This window comes from Chenopodium album, chromosome 21 (assembly GCF_948465745.1).
Source record: "Chenopodium album chromosome 21, dcCheAlbu1.1, whole genome shotgun sequence".
NCBI lineage: Eukaryota > Viridiplantae > Streptophyta > Magnoliopsida > Caryophyllales > Amaranthaceae > Chenopodium > Chenopodium album.
The window spans coordinates 38183298-38205349 of NC_137854.1; the positions used below are offsets into that span (position 1 = coordinate 38183298).

The 22052-nt window shown below is 33.7% G+C and overlaps 2 protein-coding genes and 1 long non-coding RNA gene across 4 annotated transcripts; 2 read left to right on the forward strand and 1 right to left on the reverse strand.

Annotated features, from left to right (window-relative positions):
* The first annotated feature begins 8200 nt into the window (after nt 1–8200).
* LOC145602425 (cytochrome P450 78A4-like) lies at nt 8201–10632 on the forward strand. The gene is made up of 2 exons (XM_081658616.1): nt 8201–9130; nt 9921–10632. Exons 1-2 carry the CDS (start codon nt 8207–8209, stop codon nt 10542–10544), a joined length of 1548 nt encoding a protein of 515 aa, XP_081514742.1. The 5' UTR covers nt 8201–8206; the 3' UTR covers nt 10545–10632.
* A 420-nt stretch (nt 10633–11052) lies between these two features.
* LOC145602838 (uncharacterized) lies at nt 11053–15747 on the forward strand. Of its 2 annotated transcripts, none has more exons than XR_014104627.1 (4): nt 11053–11338; nt 12489–12673; nt 14706–14887; nt 15614–15747. It is a non-coding gene; the product is annotated as an uncharacterized LOC145602838 (long non-coding RNA). The 2 variants fall into 2 exon arrangements; XR_014104628.1 differs by having other exon boundaries at nt 14706–15330; nt 15614–15731.
* LOC145602837 (inositol-tetrakisphosphate 1-kinase 1-like) lies at nt 14533–15938 on the reverse strand. Its single transcript, XM_081658993.1, has 2 exons — nt 15564–15938; nt 14533–15358 (listed from the first exon to the last, which is right to left on the reverse strand). Exons 1-2 carry the CDS (start codon nt 15936–15938, stop codon nt 14702–14704), a joined length of 1032 nt encoding a protein of 343 aa, XP_081515119.1. The 3' UTR covers nt 14533–14701.
* Nucleotides 15939–22052: the final 6114 nt, after the last annotated feature.

Sequence of the window (22052 nt, forward strand, 5' to 3'; positions counted from 1 at the left end):
GAAGTAGAACATGGGCTAGCAATGGGAAAAATTTTCAAATCTTGGCCTTTGTTTTATATATTTCCTACTACTGCAAGGCATATACTTTATATTTCATTGATTGTCGTTCAGAAACAACATATGTTTAAGTTTAGCTTCACACCTAGACCACATTTTGGGATAGCATAACAGAATTTCTCTTTATACTATATTCTTAAGAAGTTTGTTGCAGCAGTGAATATCACTTAGGTAAAAGCCTGATTGAAATGATCTTGGCCTTGATATAGTCAAATGACTTTTCAAAAGAATTTTTCTACCTTTCAGTTCAATAAGAAAATGTCATTGCTTCGCTTTGTGAGAATATGCATAGTCTGTTATGCGTGATGGTTTTGCAATTATTCACAATAAGTTTATCAATAGATTGAACCAGCTTCATGCCATATGAATTTGTGAACTTTTGGAATTAGAGGATGGAAGGGCTGCTTTGTTTTATTTGTTAGCTTAGCTTAATTAATTAAGCTGAGCTACAAGCTTGCAACCCAACCCCCTTTTTTGCGGAGGCGCAGAAGTTTTCTTCTTTCACTTCCGGAAAAAGCTTTTTACTTTTTTTCGGTGGTAACTGGTAAGGATATCCGTAAGTCTTTACACTAAACAGTGAATATGTATGGAAATAATGGGTCATTGGAATTACTTTGTGATTTCTATCTAGTGGAGGAATGTACTACTAGTATTAGATTTTATTATTATGATCTACAACAACAATCAAAGCCTTAATCCCAAGATAGGGTCGGAGTGGCTACATGAACTAAGAATTTATCCTTAGTACTCACAACCACGATTCTCTTCTTCTATTCCTTTCTATCCAATGTGATATGCTCCTGAAGATATAACTTCTTCATGTTCTTCTTAGCTTCTTCCATCCAAGTCAGCTTTCGTCCTTTTCTACCCCATTTGAGATCCCCTTGATCATAACCATTTATTTTTCTAACTGGTGCGTCTTCTCTGCTTGACATGCTTAAACAAACATAATCGATTTTCTCTTATTCTATCCTCAATGTCCGCAACTCCAACTTTTCTCTTAATATATTCATTTAATTACTATGATCTAATTAAATAATTCGTGAGATATTTGCTTTAGGCTCCTATGAAAAAAAAATCTAAAATGGTGTATTATCCATCCTACAAAAACTTTTGGAGGAACTTATAATCGCTATTAGAAAAATCAATATCATGATGTGAATTTCTTTTGAAGATTTGTATTGATGTTTAGAAATAAGAATCAACCTTTTATTTTAGAATTATTCGTTTTAAATGCATGCGCGGATCACATAAGGTTCTATCTCTGAGTTTTTTCTGCTTCATTGTGTATGCTAGATTGCTAGTTGGAATACTTGTTATTACATATCTTACTACTCTGTATATGAATTTGAGGATTTTGTAAAAATTTGGATTACTACTTTGATTTAAATAATAGGGTTGTGGTTAGGCAAATCAGTATCTTTTAGTTAGGATTTGCTGGAACAAATAAGTTGCTTTTTGCATATCTGCAGAAAACGACAGAAGAATGCAATATCGGTTCCTCATTGGTGGTATATGCACCACTATAGCTTCTTTCCTTATTTAGAATATTCATGCCTATTTTAAAATTTGATTCTGTTTATTAAGATTGGTGATAGCAATTTTTTTTTTAGTGTAAACTTTAGTTCTTATTTCAAGCTTTGGATTCTGATTAACCGTTATCTGACGAGCCGTGCAGTACTGTATACATCTTATGCTATACTTTTTCATAGTGGTTATGTTATTCTTTTTCATAGTGGTTAAGTATTGTCTCAAATTGTTCTAGCAGTTCAAATCTTAATGGATGCATCTTTTTTCTATTTTTTTCCCTCTGCATTGCCTATGCCAAATTTTTTTTATGCATATTGCTTATTGTGCAATGATTGAGAGTAGTACTAGGATGGGTGACCTCCTAGGAAGTCCTCATGTTGGTTCATGTAGCCGATCCCACTTATGGGATTAAGGCGTTAAGAAGAAGAAGAAGATTGATTATTGTGCAAGAGACTCTTAGGCTTAGACTAGCACATTATAAGTGCTCTACCCTACTTAGCAGGACGCTGCACAGGATCTTTGTCCCAACATTATCACATGTAGTTCAAAATTCCAATTTCACTATTTACGTGACTATCAAAATTCTGGACGGATTGGGTATTTAATATTCCTTTCATGAAACCTGTTGTTATTTATCACCCAAGATGTTCCAAAACTGCAGTTGGAGCAACCCAAACCTCTCACTGTAGAGTCCTGATACTTTCTTTTCTGAGTATGTGGAGTACATATACCAGACAGATTCTTGCTTGTCTCTTAACCTTTTTTAGAAAGAAATCTTACCAAATCACAATAATAGCAAATTACACTTGTCTCTTTTGAGTTATTATTTTATTTTTTAATATAGATATGGTTGATTGCGTGGAATTGTGGATGTTGTCATGTACTATGATAATGTTAAACAATGAACGGTTAACACAACATTCCACTTTGATTAATGTCTTCTTGGATGCGCAGCCACTGCCACTCCCAGAAGGTCCTTATAAATAATTTTTTCTCTAAAGATGCTTTGTTTTCTTGCATATATTTTTTTTTTTTTTTTTTTTTTGCATTTTTCCTTTAACTGTTCTCAAGCGGCTACTACACTTTTTTAATAAACACCTTTGTATTCAGAATCTAGTAGACATTGACTTTTCCAGATTTGAGTCTTAATAGTAAATTACTTTTAACATATGTTGCTTGATATCTAGGTCTCAAGTTTCTCAAGACCTAGTTAAGCTGAAATAGCTCCCTTATACGCTGATTACAGCATGCATGTAGTGGCAAGCAGCTGTTAGTCTACGACAATGTTTGCTGTTTTCTGTGATATTTTACATTTCTTTTTTCATTCTTTACTTGAATCTGGTTGGAACATCCTTCCAATGGCCAGAAGGCTGTCCAGGTACTTAGCTTAGTGAGGCTTTGTTCTACTATGATACGCCTTTGGTAAAGTAATTATAATCTCTGGTGTTAATGTTGCCGTTTAACGGAAGAGAAAGTATCCACGTGCCCCATGTCTTTTCTTTTCTCATATCAATTATTGGCAAATTTAATGTGGTCCCATGGTTGTAATGTGCTGCATATTCTTGCAGGTCCCATGCATTTCTATTTGGTGCCACAGATTGTAAAGGAACTGTTGCTGCAGATGTGTTTCAGATTTGGCTATCATAAGATATCCCGCTTTCTTAAATTAAGGTTTTTTCTCGGCTTTTATCTCTTACAAATGGATTTATGAAGTATTATAGTGTGCCTCTCCTCAAGGACCTCAGATTGCCCTTTTTTGTTATTTTGTATGCGCTGTATTATATTTACATAGTATATATATATATATATATATATATTTCAAAATATTTACATAGCTTTAGTGCAGGTCATCTTTACTATTTTGTGTACTTCAACTTTTCTTTTTATTTATGTTGAATACTACAGTGCAAGGGTATGAAATTTCTGATGAACACCTTGATACTTATCCTAACACCATTTTTTTTTTTAAAACTGCATTTTTGTAACTTGAACGAAACAGTGTAACTGATGAAAAAGTCATCTGATATGGTATATGAATGGGCTTGAAAGGACCTAATTTAGCACACAAAACTAAATATTATGTAAACAAGGCATGCAAAATCTCTTAGGATCAGGTTTGTTGTTAATGAATGACGTGTCTCCATACCTTTGCCAGATACTAGAAAAGATGTACATGTTAAAATTTTGAAAGTCAGTGTATTCGACACTTTGATAATTGAATGTGTATCCATATTGGTTGTATGGTCATATCTAACACTTGTACCTTTGTAGAGCAACATATATCGCTATCCAAAGTGTGTAAAGTACAAAATGTCCTGGAACTGCTAGTTGGTGCCAATAAATTTGATAACACTGACCATTTGAAATTTTCACCAGATTAATCTTTACTAGGCTCACAGGTCTTAGAGTCCAAGCTGAGAGAGATTTTTTTCTGCTGTAATAGAGTTTGTAAACTAACTATTCAATCAACTGTTTGTATTAGAGTCTCATAATTCTTAGTTCAACCTATTATGTTGTTATGGGTGCACGTCATATTTCTTTGAGTAATTAAAAAAAAATATATTAATATGTTAATATTTGGCTTGTTTAAGCATTAGATTTGCTGAACAAGTGTACTTATATCTGTTTTGATTATGATTAGGTGTCGTGAACAGGTTTCCTTTATTATTAACACACTCTCGTGTTGTCATTTGCTCTTACGTTAGTGCCTCTTACTTTAAGTTTAAAGTATTCAAAATAAAATTTCTCTTAGTGTCTTCCAACTAAAGGATACTTTTCTTAATTTTTTCTTTTTATGGAATATCAAAGGCCTGTAAAATTTCTTCTATGTTCTGCTACTTTCATGTGTAATCCTTCCTATGCTATGTAGTGAGTTATCTTATAGAATTTACCGACTTAGGAATAACTTTTATCCGGCCATTAGGAGAAGCCTTGGTATAGCACGGATTTAGTAATATTTTTTTGGCCCTAAGCCTGTTTTGGGAATTGAAGAAAGCTCACTTTATCTTAATGGTGCCTCAAAAGGCATTATCCTGCTCTCTATACAATCCATTGTATCCCCAAAATCACAAAAGTGTTGTACCCCTTCACTTCTAATTGTTCTAGCTCTATAAACTAATTGTGAGGTGTGTTCTCCTATGTTACCGACTTGATCACTCAGCTACAAGTGTCGGATGTGAGTATGTGTCCAAGAGTCGACTCAGATCAATTTAGGGAAAATTTTGATTTTTTCAGTCCCAAATGAAGTGTCAAGTTTTGGACCTAGATACTTGAGATGAAACACAAATACACAATGTCCAAATAGCATAGATAGATTAGCAGTTATGCACCAATATCCATGGTCTACTAAACAAAAAATTCTAAAGAGGGCTAGAAAATAAATAGATATGGATTGTACAGCCACCTTAAAATTTACCCTTTTTATTTATTTTATCAAGTACTATTGCATGGCTATTTTGTTTCACAATTCAAAATCAACTTTTCTTATCATGTCTTCTGCATCCAGTTTTCTAACTCCCATTTAAGAACCTACTTTGGGAAGGTGGCAAGACGTACGATCAAAAGCAAGTGCAATAGAACTTTGTTGTAGGTTTTCAGCATGGATTCTCACTAGCTGTGAATTCATCTTAAGTGATATTAAACATTGGCTAATTGTCTAGGTTCGATTTGCTAATTGCCTACTATTAATGCATGATTCACAGTTTCTGAAGTTTTTCTGTGTTGGTTACATAATGCATAAAATCATCATCTTTAATTGGTTACATGTGATGTCTGGATAGAGGAAATTAGATGGATGGATAGTTTCATTGATAATAGGCGTGAAGGTTAGTTTGCACTAAAATAGAGTTGACTACAAGACACATATAGGTTCTTTCTTTTCATTGATAATAGGCGTGAAGGTTAGTTTGCAAGACAACATGTTGAAGAAAATTATTTTTGGCCCATTGTGATCGTTTCATGGTCTGTTTTTATAGTGGAATCCTTGATTTTTTCTGGTCTTTGTATTCTATTTTATGGCACCTGTATTGACTTGCATGTACTACCTCCGTTTCGTATTAGTTGCAACTCTGGAATATTTTATATCTCACAAATAATACCCTAAAGTTGCAACTAATAAGAAACGGAGGTAGTAGTTAATCTTTATTTTCAAGAATTTCTTACATATGTTTTCTTTACGTATCATTATAAAACAAATTTGCTTCAGTGATTATTGGATAGTTTTAAAGTGCTTTGTTTGGGTCAAAAATTAAGGTTTTAGCTTGTAGAAAATGGTTGTTAATTCATGCTACTTAAGATTCACAGACTGATATTAGAGTAGACAGACCCATTTCCGACTGTCTGTTTGCTGTTTTATAACAAAAATCTTATATCTATGGTCCAAAATGAAGTGACAAGTGTACATACCCATGTCCAAGTGTTAAAGATCGACATAGGCCTTTGAGTTACCAAGCAACAAGAGTACTGCAGCAGTGGGGGGAGGGGTCAGTGACAATCTAGAAATTTACATGCTGATTGTGGTTATACCCTAAAGAGAAAAAGTTGCAAACCAGAATTTATAGGGTAGATAAAACTTACAATCAGTTGCCAAAATAGTATGCCGCTGCAGTGACTCAGTGAGCATAGCTGCATAGGAGGTATGGCAATGGCAACAAATAATAAGGCGTGGTAAACATACCTATAAGTTTCTTTGTAGCAAATATAGGAATCCACTCCATGTGCATGATTAAAAACGAAAATTTTCTGATTAGACAAGGCAAAAGGATTAGTGTTAAATTATGTCCATCTTGCAGGCCTTTGCTTGGTCGTATTCTAAATCAGACTGTCTTTATGAGGGTGCACTTGAAAAAAGAAGGTAGTTTTAGTTAATGAGTGATTGGTAGATCCCCACTAAGTTTTGAGAGAGGAACATCGGTCAATGGCATGTTGTGATTAGGTAAGACAATTGGTTCTGTGTTGAAGAAAACTTGCACTATTACATTAGAAATTTTTGTAAAATATCGTGGGTTAAATTTTCTAGCGACTCAGAAAATGTTGCATGTAATCTCATTCTCCTGTCCGTTATTCTCTGCATCAGTTCAAATTTAGGAACTTGTTGAATGCGCAATAGTAGTAATCTGCTAATTTTTGCAACTTACAGAAAAGGTCTCTATGTTTTTGTTTTTTTAGTTGGACCAGAAACTAGAAAAGTAATAAGACAAAGTTTTAACAGTCTATTCACTAGTACCAATCAATTATGTACACGTGTAGCTGTATATCCATTCTGTTTTCTATATTTTACTGTATTATCTTTTCTTGTGGGATAATGAATTGCATTAAAAATAGAATTTACTGCGTACAAAGTTAATATATGTAACACAATTCGTGTATCATATATTCATATGTGTGCCATTTTTAAATTGGTTGATACAATATTATGGTAAATTATGATTTAAAAATTAAGGGTTCGTTTGCCATTGTGGTTTTTTTTTTTATTTTTTTATTTTTAAAATCATATAATATATCATATAATGAATAAAAAATTAGTTAAACTTATAAAATTATGATAATTTTGAAAACTGACAACAGAAAAGTAGAAACACCTTTTTTATTTTTTTTTATTTTCCTGTTTTTGGTTTTTTGTTTCAAAAAAAAAAACTGGAAACTGAAAACAAAAAACAATGCCAAACAAGCACAACGTTTTGGACCAAATGCAAGTAGCAACCAATGAAAAAGTAACACATAAATGGTACATAGTTTGAGATATAAGATCTCAACGTTGCCTTTGGGAGTTGCTTTTATAAATCCTCTTTTTAATCGTACAATATACTAGGTACTAATCTTTTGCACTATTTATATATATATTCATCCTTAATTGTCTATGAGTTAAAAATTATTTATTTGCAGAGGAAGAAGTAGTCATATATCAATAATATCAACTTTTATAATATACTTGGTATAGTTTAAGTTAAAGATATTAATAATCAAGTTTTACAATGGCAAATGTGTAAACTGTAAAGTGAATATTGTGAAAGTATAAAACTGAGGTATTGAGGAGGTTTGAGTAAATTTAGTTTGGTGGTGGTCTCTCTTCAATTTAAATGATGTTGCATAATTGATGATCATTTCAACTTTATTTCTTAAAATAATAGCATAATCTTTTTCGTTCCAAAGCTCTTAAGACTATTTTATACTTAAAATTGCTCCGTACATTTTAACTTGTCAATGACAATGTTAATGATAATGATCTTGCTTTTTTAGAATATAATTAAGCTCTTTATAGTGGTATCAGTTGGGTAAATTTCCTTTTCGCCTTAGATTTAATTATTATTAATCTCTCTTTAATTAGCATCTAAACTTGTAACAAATGAGATACAGTAACATACCTCGTAGCAAGGATTAAGTCCACATATTTTTTATATAAAGTATTAATTATTACTATTAATCACTAATTTTAGTTTAATGAATTATTTATGTACTTAACTCTAGCTAACCACCTTAACCTCTATTTTACTTACTGTACCATATCTTATTTTTCTATATATATATGTGTCATCCAACCATGATATCCTCAACCAAAAAAGCCTCAACTCCAGACAATTCTACATTTCTACTAGCTCAGAAGAGCTTAGTGTTTAGCACTATGAACACCATGTTGGCTTATCTCTTTAAACTACCACTTTGTCCTGAAACCACCCAACAAACCTTCTTTGCTCTCGTCTTATCTTTCTTGCTATATTGTGTACTACACTTATGGTTGGTCCCTGGAGGCTTTGCATGGCGAAGTTACAACCTAAATTCGGTCCCTAAACTCAGGGGGCCGTCAGGTTGGCCTGTGTTGGGGACATTGCCTCAAATGGGTTCTTTAGCCCATCGTAAACTAGCAAATATAGCAGCTTCCATGGGTTGCACTAGGCTCATGGCAATTAGTTTAGGCGCCACACCTGTGGTCATTAGTAGCCACCCTGAAACTGCCAGGGAAATCTTATGCTCACCTTCTTTCTCAGACCGTCCCATAAAACCCTCTGCTCGTTTGCTGATGTTTGAACGAGCCATTGGGTTTGCTCCTCATGGCACCTACTGGCGCCATCTGAGGAGGATTTCGGCAAATCACATGTTCTCTCCTAGGAGAATATCGAACCTTGAAGGGGTTCGACAATGCCTAGCTGATGCAATGTCAATAAATGTGTTGAAGGAGATGAAGGGTAGAGGAGTCGTAGAGTTGAGAGGGATATTACAGGGAGTCTCTTTGAAGAACATGCTGGAAAGTGTTTTCGGGAGTAACTTGGGCAGTGAAGGGAAGGATTTAGGGTTAATGGTGAGGGAAGGTTATGAGTTAATTTCTGAGTTCAATCTGGAGGAATATTTTCCTTTTCGTTTTTTGGACTTCTATGGAGTAAAACGGAGATGCCATAAGTTAGCTTACAGGGTCAGTGAACTTCTAAGTCATATCATCAAACTTAGAGAAAAAGATAACTTTAAGAAGAGAAATGACTTCCTAAGTGTGTTGCTATCTTTGCCTGAAGAAGAACAACTAAGTCATTCTGATATGGTGGCTGTCTTATGGGTAAGAATATATGTTTACCACACTTTGTAACTAACAAAATATACATACTGCGTATTTAATATTATGAATTTATGGTAAGATCATGCATTGCAATTAAGTATGCAATATTGATAGGATAAACATCTAAACTTTATAATTATCAAATTACACGTATAATATAAACTAGTAATATGGGACAGAGAGAGTATATTCTATATCTTAACCTTATTGTAGATAGTAATCCTTTATGCAATTATGCATTTATGCTAACTTTGTTTTACTTGTGAAGTGTAAAGCATATAATCATGAGGTAATCTAAAGTTGGTTGTCTTTTGATCCTTTTTCTTATGATTTGTCATTGGGTCTCATTCTGTCCAAAATATGGTACAGGTGTCCTGTGTCCATATGCTTTCTTTCATGCTTCTTGGATATTTTTGTCAAGTATATCATTTTCTGATACTTTACCTTCAAACTTTAACCTAAAATCTTTGGTAAATAAATTATAGTTGAGATATGTGGTGTTCATAGTTTGAAACTAGTTGACCTTTGTTATTTTCATGATTTTCTTTTTCTTCTGTAGCTTCTATTATTATAATTGGCATACACATGTTTTATCCCCATTCTGAAACAAATAATGCTGCATTTATTAGACTATTCTAGAGCCTTTTGTATAGTGCTAACTTTATATTAACTTTTTGTGCATATATATTAGAACCTTTACCCCTTTTTTTTTGTCACAAGATAGGGGGTGCTGATTATGTCACAAGAACCATATAGTATATGTCAATAATTGATCAGATAACTTTTGCAGGAAACAATATTTAGAGGAGCTGACACAGTAGCCACACTTCTTGAATGGATCATGGCTAGAATGGTGCTACACCAAGATGTCCAAGCAAAGGCTCAAGAAGAGCTAGACTTGTGCATTGGTAACAGCCAGAGGCAAGTCCAAGATTCTGATCTCCAACATCTACCCTTCCTTCAAGCCATAGTCAAGGAGATCCTCAGGCTTCACCCGCCGGGTCCTCTGCTGTCATGGGCCCGGTTAGCAATCCACGATGTCCATATCGACAAGATTCAGATTCCAGCTGGCACAACGGCAATGGTCAACATGTGGGCCATAACCCATGACCCAACCATATGGGCTGATCCATGGGCCTTTAACCCCATGAGATTCATCAATGAGGATGTTTCGATTATGGGCTCGGATCTAAGACTTGCACCATTTGGATCAGGCCGTAGGGTGTGCCCTGGAAGAGCATTGGGTTTGGCCACCGTCCATCTATGGTTAGCCCGAATGCTTCACCAATTTAAGTGGTTCCCAGCCCCACTTGCCTCCGTGGATCTTTCAGAGTGCTTGAGGCTTTCACTTGAAATGAAGAAACCATTGGCTTGCTCGGTGGTTCCTCGTAGCAATGACATAAAACTAGCTTAATATATTTTGTACTTCCCTTGATTTAATTTAGATAGAATTAAGTCATGAATTATCATGATTAAGATAAGCTCATTAGAGTTGGATGTTAAGAAATGGTACCAGCTAGTACTTAATCACAAAGATAGATCAGCTTTATGTCTGAGAAACTTTGGTAGTTTGTTGCTATAATATAAGTATATAACTAATAATGAATATGATGTTTTTAATTTGGTGTTTGCCTTAATCGTGATCAAAGTACTAGTTACGTACATTATTACTATCAAGTACTTCGTATCAACAGATAAAATTAAGTGGTTCAGTTATATTTCTATCCAACATATTGATCTTATAGTACTTGAGAAAACCTCATGATGCTTTTACTTGATTTAATGGTTTTTATGACCTCAATAAACATACTTACTATCATGGAAAGGCTTGAATACTATATGATTTGGTGATGGAGATATATGCGATTTCAAATTATATGAACTATCGTGTTATTACACTCGTATTACTGTGATTCTCCTGATCTAATAATTTCAAATAAGGTCAGCTTCAAACCAATATATTCAAGTGGATAAGGTAAGTTCGGACTAATATATTCAAGTCCAATGACGAGTAACATAAGCAACATTAGGGGAAGAGAACACCCCGTGACAAATAAAAACCCCCCGCTTTATCAGCTGATCAATCCTATACTCAAATAAACTGTCAGGTATTAGAATCACGATGAAAATTAGGGTTTGTAAATTCCCTCTTTTCAATCTCTTTTGCGATCAAAAATTGGTTGATTGGAGCAGCTGTTATGAGTTCAGGTGAGGTTCATCGGACCTATCTCAGCTCACATTTAAAGTTTTCTTCTCTTGATTTCATCTTCTGTTTTACAATTTCCTGTGATAAATTGCAACTGTTCCTTTTTTATTACTACTATTGTGAAGGTTGTTTGTAAGAGGTGAGATTGAAAGAAATTTTGGTGAATTTTTGTTGTTTGCATGAATTATAAAATGTGGAAGTTCTAGTTGTTTAAGCACATTTCTGATTTAGGGTGTATGTTAATGGAATTTGATTTCTAGGGCATTGGAGTATTGAATTGTGTTTGAAATTGCTTGTTTGATATGTGGGAGCCTCTAATTGTTTCTGGGTGTTTTGAGCTCATAAATTGTGTTTTAAATTGTGTTTTGGATGTATGAATTGCGAAACTCGAGCCGGAAATGATCGTTGTTTGTGGTTTGTGATTGATTGTTATTTTGTGAGGACTAGGAACCGGGCATTTCTTCGGCATTGTGACTTTGCGAGGATGGTCATTATACTACCTCCGTTACACATTATTTGCAACGATTTGACATAAAGTAGAGAGGAAAAATGTCTAATCGTTGCAAATAATATGTAACGGAGGTAGTATTATTTTTGATGTTTAAGTAAATTGTTTGGTTTATTGTTTGCGTGTGTAGGTTTATAAGGTTGATTCTGTGGTGATTGATGAAATTTATCTCTCTGGACTCTAGGTGTGTAATAATTAGACTCAAAATTTTGTCGTCGGTAGGAGTGGCGTTTACCAAGACTCGATGTCTTAGTCCTTGTAAAGAAACTTATTTGCTGATTCATAAACTTGTTTAATGTTGAAAGGTATTGTTTGAGAAATGATCTATTCTTTTTAGTCATGCAATATTCAAGCAGTTCATCTTGCAAAGTTTGAACCTATGTAACAAGGACTCGAGTTGAAGTCAGAGTTGGAACATATTTGAAATATAAGGTTCTGAACAGTTTTTTTTCCACTTAAACTCCAAACAAAATGTACGTAATGATGCACTTGAGCTAATACAAATTTTTGATATGAAAGTATGAAACCGACCTAGCTGACACCTACATGAAACCAACCTAATTGATTTGATCTAGCCTTGTTTCTGTTCATAACCTGTTTCTCGATGCTTTTCCTATCATGATCTGTACTCACAAAAGCGACAGTTGGTTTGCAGCAACCTTCACAACTGAATTGTAATTTGTGGCTGATGTATGTCAATATGTCATACGATAAGACCTAAATGCCTTAGGCAATGCAGACCGAGAAAAAAGAGGCATCTTATAATGTTCAAACTGTTGAGAAGAAAGCTGGAGAGTTATTGCTTCATCTGCTAGAGAATAAACTTGTGGTAAGAGCATCCCTCTTGTTATGAAGATGAATCAATTGTGCTGAACTGCTGATGAATCAATCATAGTTCTCTTTAAATATTCCTTAAATTGCTTACATGCAGAAGTGAACTAAATGTACTTTTTGCAGAACGAAATGACATTAATTGATGTACGGGGGTACAGGAGTTGATTTGTTGGCTTGTGGCACATATAATAATTATTTGTTGAAGTAAATAGATCTGATGAATCTTGTGTTTTTGTGACAACGTAACTTTTTCCACATTTCTTTAATTGTCCCAAACTTGTAGAACAAATTACCAAGTACGAAGTAAATTAGGAGTTTAGGACTAATTTGACAGATTTTTGAAGTAATTATGTGTGACTTGTGCTGAAGCAGGTCTTCCTAATTCAGTGTAGACAGTGTGTCAGGTGGTGGTCGTTTGTGTCTTTATTATCTATTTGTCATATACTCGTATATGGCTGTATGATATCTATTTATCATGTAATATTATTCTGCTGTCTCCTTTATTATTTTTCACATTGAGCTCTCAGGTTAACACTTCATACCAGTGTCCCCCTGCCCTCCCAACCTTCTTATTTCCTTGTATTCCGTATAAGATTTCTACCCATGTTGGCAAACAAACTTTGTTTAACTTGGTGTGTGGAAAACATTTACTAATAGGCTAATGGCAACCACAACCCCCGCCCTGCCCTCTTTAGAAATTACTGTGTGGTTGTGGCTCCCTCCTTTCACAAGATGTGGTATATTTGGAGAGCCATGGTCCTGAGTCCTGAAACCACCACCCCCCCCCCCCCCCCCCCCACAACTCCTTTCCCCCAGGTCTCTTAATGTAGGTGACCTGGCATGTGAAAAGGATTCCTCTGTTAAAAGAACAAGTGTTGAAATTATCCCCCGTTTTCTAGGTTCTTTTAGCTTAAAGAGATAGATTTGATGATAAGCCATCTACTTGATCTGTTTTGTCTAATTTATTTCCTTAAATTCTATGATTATGTTCATTCAAGAATCAAATTAGGCCAAACCTTTGAAACAAGAACACTCCAGATCTGCATGCCTAGGCGTTTAGGCGCAAAACACAGGGTCTAGCTCCTTTATTCTCTAGACCAGCATTCCAATAGGCGCCCAACATTGTTTCACAAAAGTTTTTACTTTTTATTTAGCCCACCTCACTTTAATGAAGCACAATAAGGCGCTGGAGGATCCCTTTCGCCTTGTTGCGCCTGGAGCCTTTTTATTTGCTCAAGACTCCAAATCTTATAACTGCTTATGAAATTAGCAAACAATTCTACTCTGAAGACTAATTTAAATTAGTTCCTTGTATATGTTGCAGTCCACAAAATGCCATGTATTTTAAAATAGTACTTTCACTATACAAAAGAATTTCATTTGGATCTTCCCAAAACATTTGAAATTTCCTTTGATGCTGTATATGTCTTAAACATCATTCTCTTCAAAGCTGATGACAAATGATGATATTAAAGCTATGTTTACCATGCCGGGGTGTTCTTGGTTGCTATTAAACTGAATGGTCCTTTTCTGTCGTTATACAGCGATTATGAAGTATAATAATCATAAGCTAACCATGAAATTCATTTAACCAATGCTGGTTAAGTGCTTTTTTTTTTTTGGAGCTTTTCTAATTTAAGTTATATAAACTGAGAATATGAAATGAGTTACTGGGAAGAAAAACTATCCCTCTGCAAGACTGCAACCATACTCGTCCAAATTCAAAAGGGCTATGCATTGTCGTTTCCATCATTTGGTAGAACAAATACTGGGTGACTTTAGTCAGTTTTGCAAATTGTAAGAAGGTATAACTACACCAGGTAGATGCACTGCATGCTATTAAGTTTAAATAGCTTTTAGAAACTTTGATTGTAAACATAAATAATAACCACCCTTGTTTATTGATATGTTATCAAAACCTTTTATTTTTCCTCTCTCTCTGGTTCTGTTAACCTGAATGAAGGACCTGTTACATGGTTTATACGCTACAGTTAACAGTTTTCTTTTCCTTGCAAAAATCTGTCTAGGTTTGCAGCCTCTGAGCTACACCCTGTTTTGTCTCCTTCATCTTTTCCACTACCCACATGATTAGTGGGAGCCGCATCACTTTCATTCTTGTGTTGATAACATCCCAAAAGAAGTCAGTTAACATGATCTCAAATCCTGGCACTTTAGCATAACCGGGGAAGTAATTGATGTCAATAATAAGGTACCTGCTACTTTCCCTTGTATCTCTAATCATGTCAAAATTAAAAAGATGGAGCTTTGATGCGTCTCTCAGTCCTTTTGCCATGCTGTGAATGAATTTCATGGAGGGCATTTCGACCTCTTTTATGGATGCATCTTCTTCCCCAGCAACAAAGCTTGAAATTTGGGAAATTGACATGATATCCTCATGGTCTTCACATTTAGCATTATCAGAAACATGAAGGTCAGGCAAGGACCTCCTCTTGACGCACTTGACATGGTTTCCAGCCACATAGACCTTGAAGAGGACCCCTCCATGGTTTACAAACTCCTGCAGCACGATAGGTGGTTTCACTTTCTTCAAGCCGTGTAAGCTAGACACCAGGGACATCTCATGAGACTTAGCAGACAGAGGTTTGGCAATGACTGGAAAAGTCAACTCATCTATAGTCAACAAAGATTCAGGTGCATCATGATTTGCGGCAATCTCCACCTGTTGAAGTATAATCAGCTTACAGTTTAGATATTTTATGGGAAACTAATTTACCTAATTTAGATATTTTACGGGAAACTAATTTACCTAATTGATCTTACCAAGAATGAGAAAGTGGGAATAATGAAGGAATTACAGTCTGATATAATTGCGTTTCAAAAAAAAAAAAAAAAAGTCTGATATAATTGCAAAGTCTGATATTTACCTGTTTTGGTATTCCAATGGAATAAGCTTCAGTGTCTGATTGTTGAACAGGAACAGGGAGATGGTTCACCAGTTCGAGCATTGAAACGCGGTTGTTGAGCTGTTCAATGTCAGCAAGGGAATCAATGATGACAGTCGTGGGGTATTTAGCTTTGAAATCAGCCAGCTGAGCACTCCAGTCATCGCCATAAACCTTGTGGACAAGGCAGTCGAAGGGGCCTTGTTCAACGAGTGGCTTATCGATGTGGACTTGAATAAGATGGATTCCTCGCTCCCTAGCGTGAGCAACCAGTGAAGGCTGGATTACTGTCTCGAGTTTGCTGGGGGGCATGGCATATCCTATGGTTCCAATAAGCTTCATGTTCTCCTCAGGCATGTCTACCTACTGCTGCTGCTGCTTTTAAATTCTGGTGATCAAGGAACAAAAAAAGATGCAGAATTAGGATTATACGGAACTGATTCCGAAAAAGGAAGGAAAGAAGGAAAGAGCGGAAAAGGTAAATAATGACTCAGTTTATATTCGTGAGCCTTAGATAAGAACTTGAAAGTTTGATGCCAAGATACACTTTTTCAATTCAATACTGCGTACGTGAAGTTACTTTAACATACAGTAGTAATAAATCTTATTTGTTTAATTTGTTGATGTTGTAGTTTAAGGTTATTTTATTGAGTACTTGGCTAACGAATATTCTTAATAAATGTGTTTGATCAATTCATTATTTCTTTTCTTTGTTAAAAAGGCAAGTGGTAAGTGTTTACTTAAATTTTGCTTATTATTATCCTACTCTGTTGAACTTGTTATCCCTTTACTTGTACGAACTTATCAACTTTTTTATTATCCTAAACAAAATACTATGTATTATCTTATCTTATTAAGCATTACTCTGTAATAGACCTTATTTGGCTTTGTATAAGGTGTTACTCCATTCCATCATATACAATATGACTTTGTTGAACTTAAATTGCCAATTGCCAATAGGGTGTTTGATTCATCTTATTTTTGGCTAAAATTATGTTATGTCTGAAATTTTCTTATATAGATATACATATGATATTGTATGAAAAAAGTGCTTATGTTAGAAGTGTTCAAACTTAATCTAAATTATATCAATGAATTTGTAAGAGCTTGTCTTGTTTGAAATAAGTTAAAATTTAGATGGACCTAAAAGACCCAAGGGTATATTCTACTTTGCCTAGCTGCAAATTTTGAAATGCTTACTACTACAGCCACCCAAAATAAAAAAACGGAGTAAATTATATTATGGCATCAGATTCCTGTTGTATGCTTGAACTTTTAAAATTGCAGAGAATAATAGGAACCAACAATAAGAGAGAATAAATCACAAAAGTATGGTGGGGAGAAAGAACGTATTAGGTTGCACAATTAAAGTTTTCCAAAAGATTTATGAACACAACGATACTAGAGAATACAGTACCAAGTATCTTTTATTGCAACTCACAAGTCAAGTCACAACTTCAAGACCTTGACATGTCGTAATTTGGACAATTTGGTGTTATATGACTAATATGAGCCTGCGGCAAAAATTCTCCCTCCCTTAAAGCGCTGACATTGTGGTGAACGGTTTAAAACCAAACCGAACCGCAAACGAAACCGAATAACATAATTTTTGTTTTTTTTTTTTTTAAGGTTTAATTCAAAAAAAATATATATATTCTCCTTCCTTGCTTATGCATAGACATATCACGAACGTTTTATGTAATTTTAAAATACCTTAGCTCCTTTGCCTTTTGGGGATTAATACGGAGTATTTCAAGCTTTGACAATTGCTAATTACACTAATTGATATGTGATTGAATTCGAATTAATACAAATTGAAGGTACTGAAGCTTGGCAAAAGTTGCAATTAGAGTACTGAAGATTCAGAAGTTGCAATTAAGGTACTTAACCCTTGGTTGGAGGTAAAAAATTCTGGTGGTGACCTACACCAACAGATTAACTCATTTTTTTTTTTTTTGCTTTAAAAAAATAAAATAAAAATAAATGCTGAGTTGTTGCCTCGAAAAAGAAAAAGCCATAAATTAATTCCTATTGACAATGGCACGATTATTTAATTAATTAATTATAATTAAAAATTCAAAACTACCACCAGCCACAGGCACCTCCCTGCACCACCATCGGCCTAGGTTGGCCGGCAACACCGTCGCACCCAAACCGCAACCCTTATCGAAATCAAGGCATATAGGAAGGGGAAGGGGGCCGAATCAAGGCGTAGGAAGGGTAAAATTACACCATCGTAACCGTTGTAAACTTTTCCTTCATTCTCCCCCCTACTCCTCCAACCACCACCACCGTACCCAAAATTTTTAGCCAGAAGAGGACTATTATACACATGATAACATAAAGAAACGAACCTTCCAAGAGTCCAGAAAATAAATGATGTACCTCAATACTATCGACACGATGAATTGATAACTTTGTATAATTGATGAGAATGAGTAGAGAAACTATCATGAGAGACACAGGGGAAAAAAGAAGATCTGAATTTAAACTCCAGGGGATTTAGTATTGCGTAAGAGGATTGAGTGAGAGTACGATGATTGGCGCATTCAAGGGGAGGGATATGGCGGTCGGAGCAGCAAGGCGCAACACTTTGGTGTTGAGGGGCTGGCAGGCGGTCGAGCTAGTGGGAGTGGGCTGTCGTGATAGGTGGTTAGGCTAATGGGGTGGTTTTTTAATTTTAATTTTTATTTTAATTTTTATTTTATTTTATTTTTTTAATCAATGTGTTGAAAATCACCGAACATTAGTACCTTCTATTTATTGGGTCAATAATTTAATATTCCCCTTTTTTTTTTTTTTTTTTTTTTTTTGCAAATGCTAACCTGTTGTAGTAGGTGAATTTTAGGTTTAGTACTCTACCTGCAACTTCTAAAAAGTTAGTACCTTAACTGCAACTTTTGGCAAACTTCGGTACCTCCAATTTGTATTTACTCGATTTAATTCCATAATTAATATCAATACATAAATTTTATTAAGAAAATTTTGATTTTTGGTACCACGAAAATGGTAGTTGAATTTTGGTACTCATCTAAAATTTATAATTTTATGTAAATATGATTTTGAAAAATTATATAGTTATAAAATTATGATTAAAATAATAAAATGCAAAATACACATGTAGTGTGTGCAGCTTACTATTTTAGAGCAAGATTAACGCAATCTTGTCTTAAGATTTTAATTGATTGTCACATGGATCAGTTATTAAATTATTTTTTTTAATTTATAATTACTAGGGATTCTTACACGCACGATGCACGCAATATGGCTAGCCCACTGAGGAGGATTATTACTGGTGACCTATATGCCCTATGCATTGCATGATATTTTATTATATCTATTTGCTTGGTAATTTTTAAGTATTTGCAAATAGAAATTTAATAAGTCATCATACAACTATATACTTTGTAAATTTTGTACTCCATATATATATATATATATATATATATATATATATATATATATATATATATATATATATATATATATTAAAATTAATTTAGAGTACTTTGTATTAATTAGCGTTTATCTTTCAAATAGAAAAAACCCAAAAAATGGAGAGACTAAAAGATGTTTTGAATATTGAAATAAACCCAAATAATCAATCAATTTTGGCAATTCAAGAGACAATCTTTAATGGGGGCACATATGTAAAAAAACATTTTTAGGGATATATATGTCCATGCATTTTTTCATAAGTATATTCTTAAACTTTTTTTACAATAAGGTAGGGATATAAGATTCCTTAGGTTGAATGCTTGAGTCTTGAATTTTCAAGATTTCACTTCAGATTTTGTTAAGACCAAGCTTTATAAATGCATTAAAAAAAAAAAAAAAAAAAAAAAAAAAAAAAAAAAAAAAAAAAAAGTCTATCTTAAAACTACAAAATTAGAAATTGATGATATCATGTAGAAACTTAAGACCTATGGCTAATGTTGCACTTAACTTGTATATTTAATCAGAGACTAGTTTAGATCTACCTTTGGATTCAACCTTTATTTATGGATTTACATGATACAACTAATTCATCCACAAACTTATGTAGTCAGTCAAAAGAATTAGGATCAAATTAGTTGCAATTATTAAAACTCAATTATTTGTTGTTTTTTTTTTTTTTAAGGAAACCCAATTATTTGCTTTATTTAAGGAAAGAAAGAGAAATTGAAAAAAAAAAAAAAAAGAAAGAAAGAAAGAAAGATAAACTCAATACTCAATTGAGAAAGATATGGATAATTAATAGTTTTCCTTGTTTAATTTAAAAAAAATAATAATAAAAAGATAAAAAAAGATAAACCTACTCGTAATAGGTTTCCTATTGAGTATGAGTAATAGATATCCAACATTAGAAATTGTTGAATAAGGCGGCTAGGCCTTCATCTATAAATACACAACATTAGGATTAGGTGTTGTTTATCTCTCATTCAAAAATACGGAGTACGGAGTAGTTTCATAAATCATAGTAATATCAGAGTTGAGAAATTAACGAATTACTGATGGGTTCGGGTTCGGGTTCGGGTTCATCATCAAGCAAGTTAAAGAAAGAAGATGAGCCATATCAATGAGAAAGTAACCTACGTTAAAGGCCGGATTGATGGGAAGTGGATTCGTGATTGCATTAAACGTCTTGACAATTATGAAAATGGGAGTTTACTCAATAAAAAAAAAAAATCAAAGTGGGAGCTACTACATCTTAGTCTTTCCTACTGCCAACGAGGAACTACCCGACCCAGAGTTTAAGTTCACCGTAGAAATCTTTTCTTCGGCGTAGAGTTTAAGAATTTTGTTCTTAATTTCTCGTTGTAACACTATATTTCTAAAATTGTTAAAGTTGTGGTTAAAACCATTATACAGTACTTATTTAATTATCGGAATTAGCTGTTTTGATTAATCATCAATATCCAAGAACCTGATGAATTCTGGTAATTTGTTGATGTTTAATTAGGTTCAATTCTTGAGTTCTAATTTCTTGAAATTGGTTTAGTGTAAGCTTTTTGGTTTTTCTTTTATACTTGGTATGTATGATTGGTTTTCTTTGTGGATCTTTGGGTAATTGAAGCCATTCAATTGGGTTTTAACAGTGTTTAGCATTCAAGATTGTATAAGTTACGTTTTTGGTCTTAAGAGAGGGCCGGGGTAGTACATACACAATATAGACAATGCAAAATAATTAATTAACATTAATTGATTGTTGGTGTAGTGGTGATTGGTATTACACGTATTAGGGAGCATGATAGAATATATAACTGATATTCCATTATAGAAGAATAGAGTTTGTGAATATTGTATAATTATTTGAGGTTTCCTACATACGTATCTATGTAATGTGATGAGTTTATTATATAATATAGATTGTATTAATCTTTACCATTATATTTTTTCTATTTTAATCTTTGTAGATATATATAAGTATAAAGTTATTAATAAAAAAAAATTGGTATGTTATCAAAAAAAAAAAAAAAAAAAAAAAAAAGGTATGTTAAAATTTTAAAATCATACTCCTTCCGTTTTTAAATACTTGCTCCAATTCTCCATGCGCGGAGTTTTAGGGGAAATTGGAGAAAGTAATAAAATATGGAGGTAATGGGGTATGTGGAAATTGTAAAAAGCAAAAGTAGTGGAGAGAATTGGAGGAGAGAGAATATGAAATATAATAAAATATGATCATGGTGGTTCCACTAGGTGAAAGAATTAATTTAATTATTGTAAAAGCTTTTCAAATAAGGAAAAGGAGCAAGTATTTAAAAACGAGCAAAAAAAGGAAAATGGAGCAAGTGTTTAAACACAGAGGGAGTACAATCAGTACATAATAATATATAAAACTAGGTAGTTTTATCCTCTAGATCTTATACTCCGTATAAGAATCTTAATCATCATAATTAAAAGAAAAAATATAATCATGAAATACAATTAATAAGTTGACCTAACATTTTCTCAAAAAAAAATAAAAAAATAAGTTGACCTAACAACGAAAAATGCTTAGAATAGAATAAAAACATTAAAAAAAAATACACATTAAATTAGGAATAAAAATTGATAAATAATAAATCTAACCTTGTTCTAAAATAAGCTTATATTTTTATATAAAAAAGTAAAAGACAAATATATCAACGAAATTATATTACGTAATTGATCGAAAAATTATAAAGGTACATATAAATCCGACTTTGTTTATGCTTTAAGTTCCCGAAAAAACAATTAGGTAGTAATCGGTATAATTTACTCCGTATTAGAATTAGAGAACAATGTGTTTTTTAGGGTAATGATTCTCAAAGTCGGTCTTTTTGAAGTAACCGTCACTTCTGTTCAGTTCTGACCAGCGCTCGACCACGCAGATCTGAACGTCAATAAATCGAAGCCTCACGTGCCCGGCTGCGCGATGCTCGCGCCCTGTAGGAGGATGAAAACCCAGAAACTGGGCAACAAGACTACGAATTCCTTCTTCACGCTCGTGCCCGATAGGGAGGCGGCTAC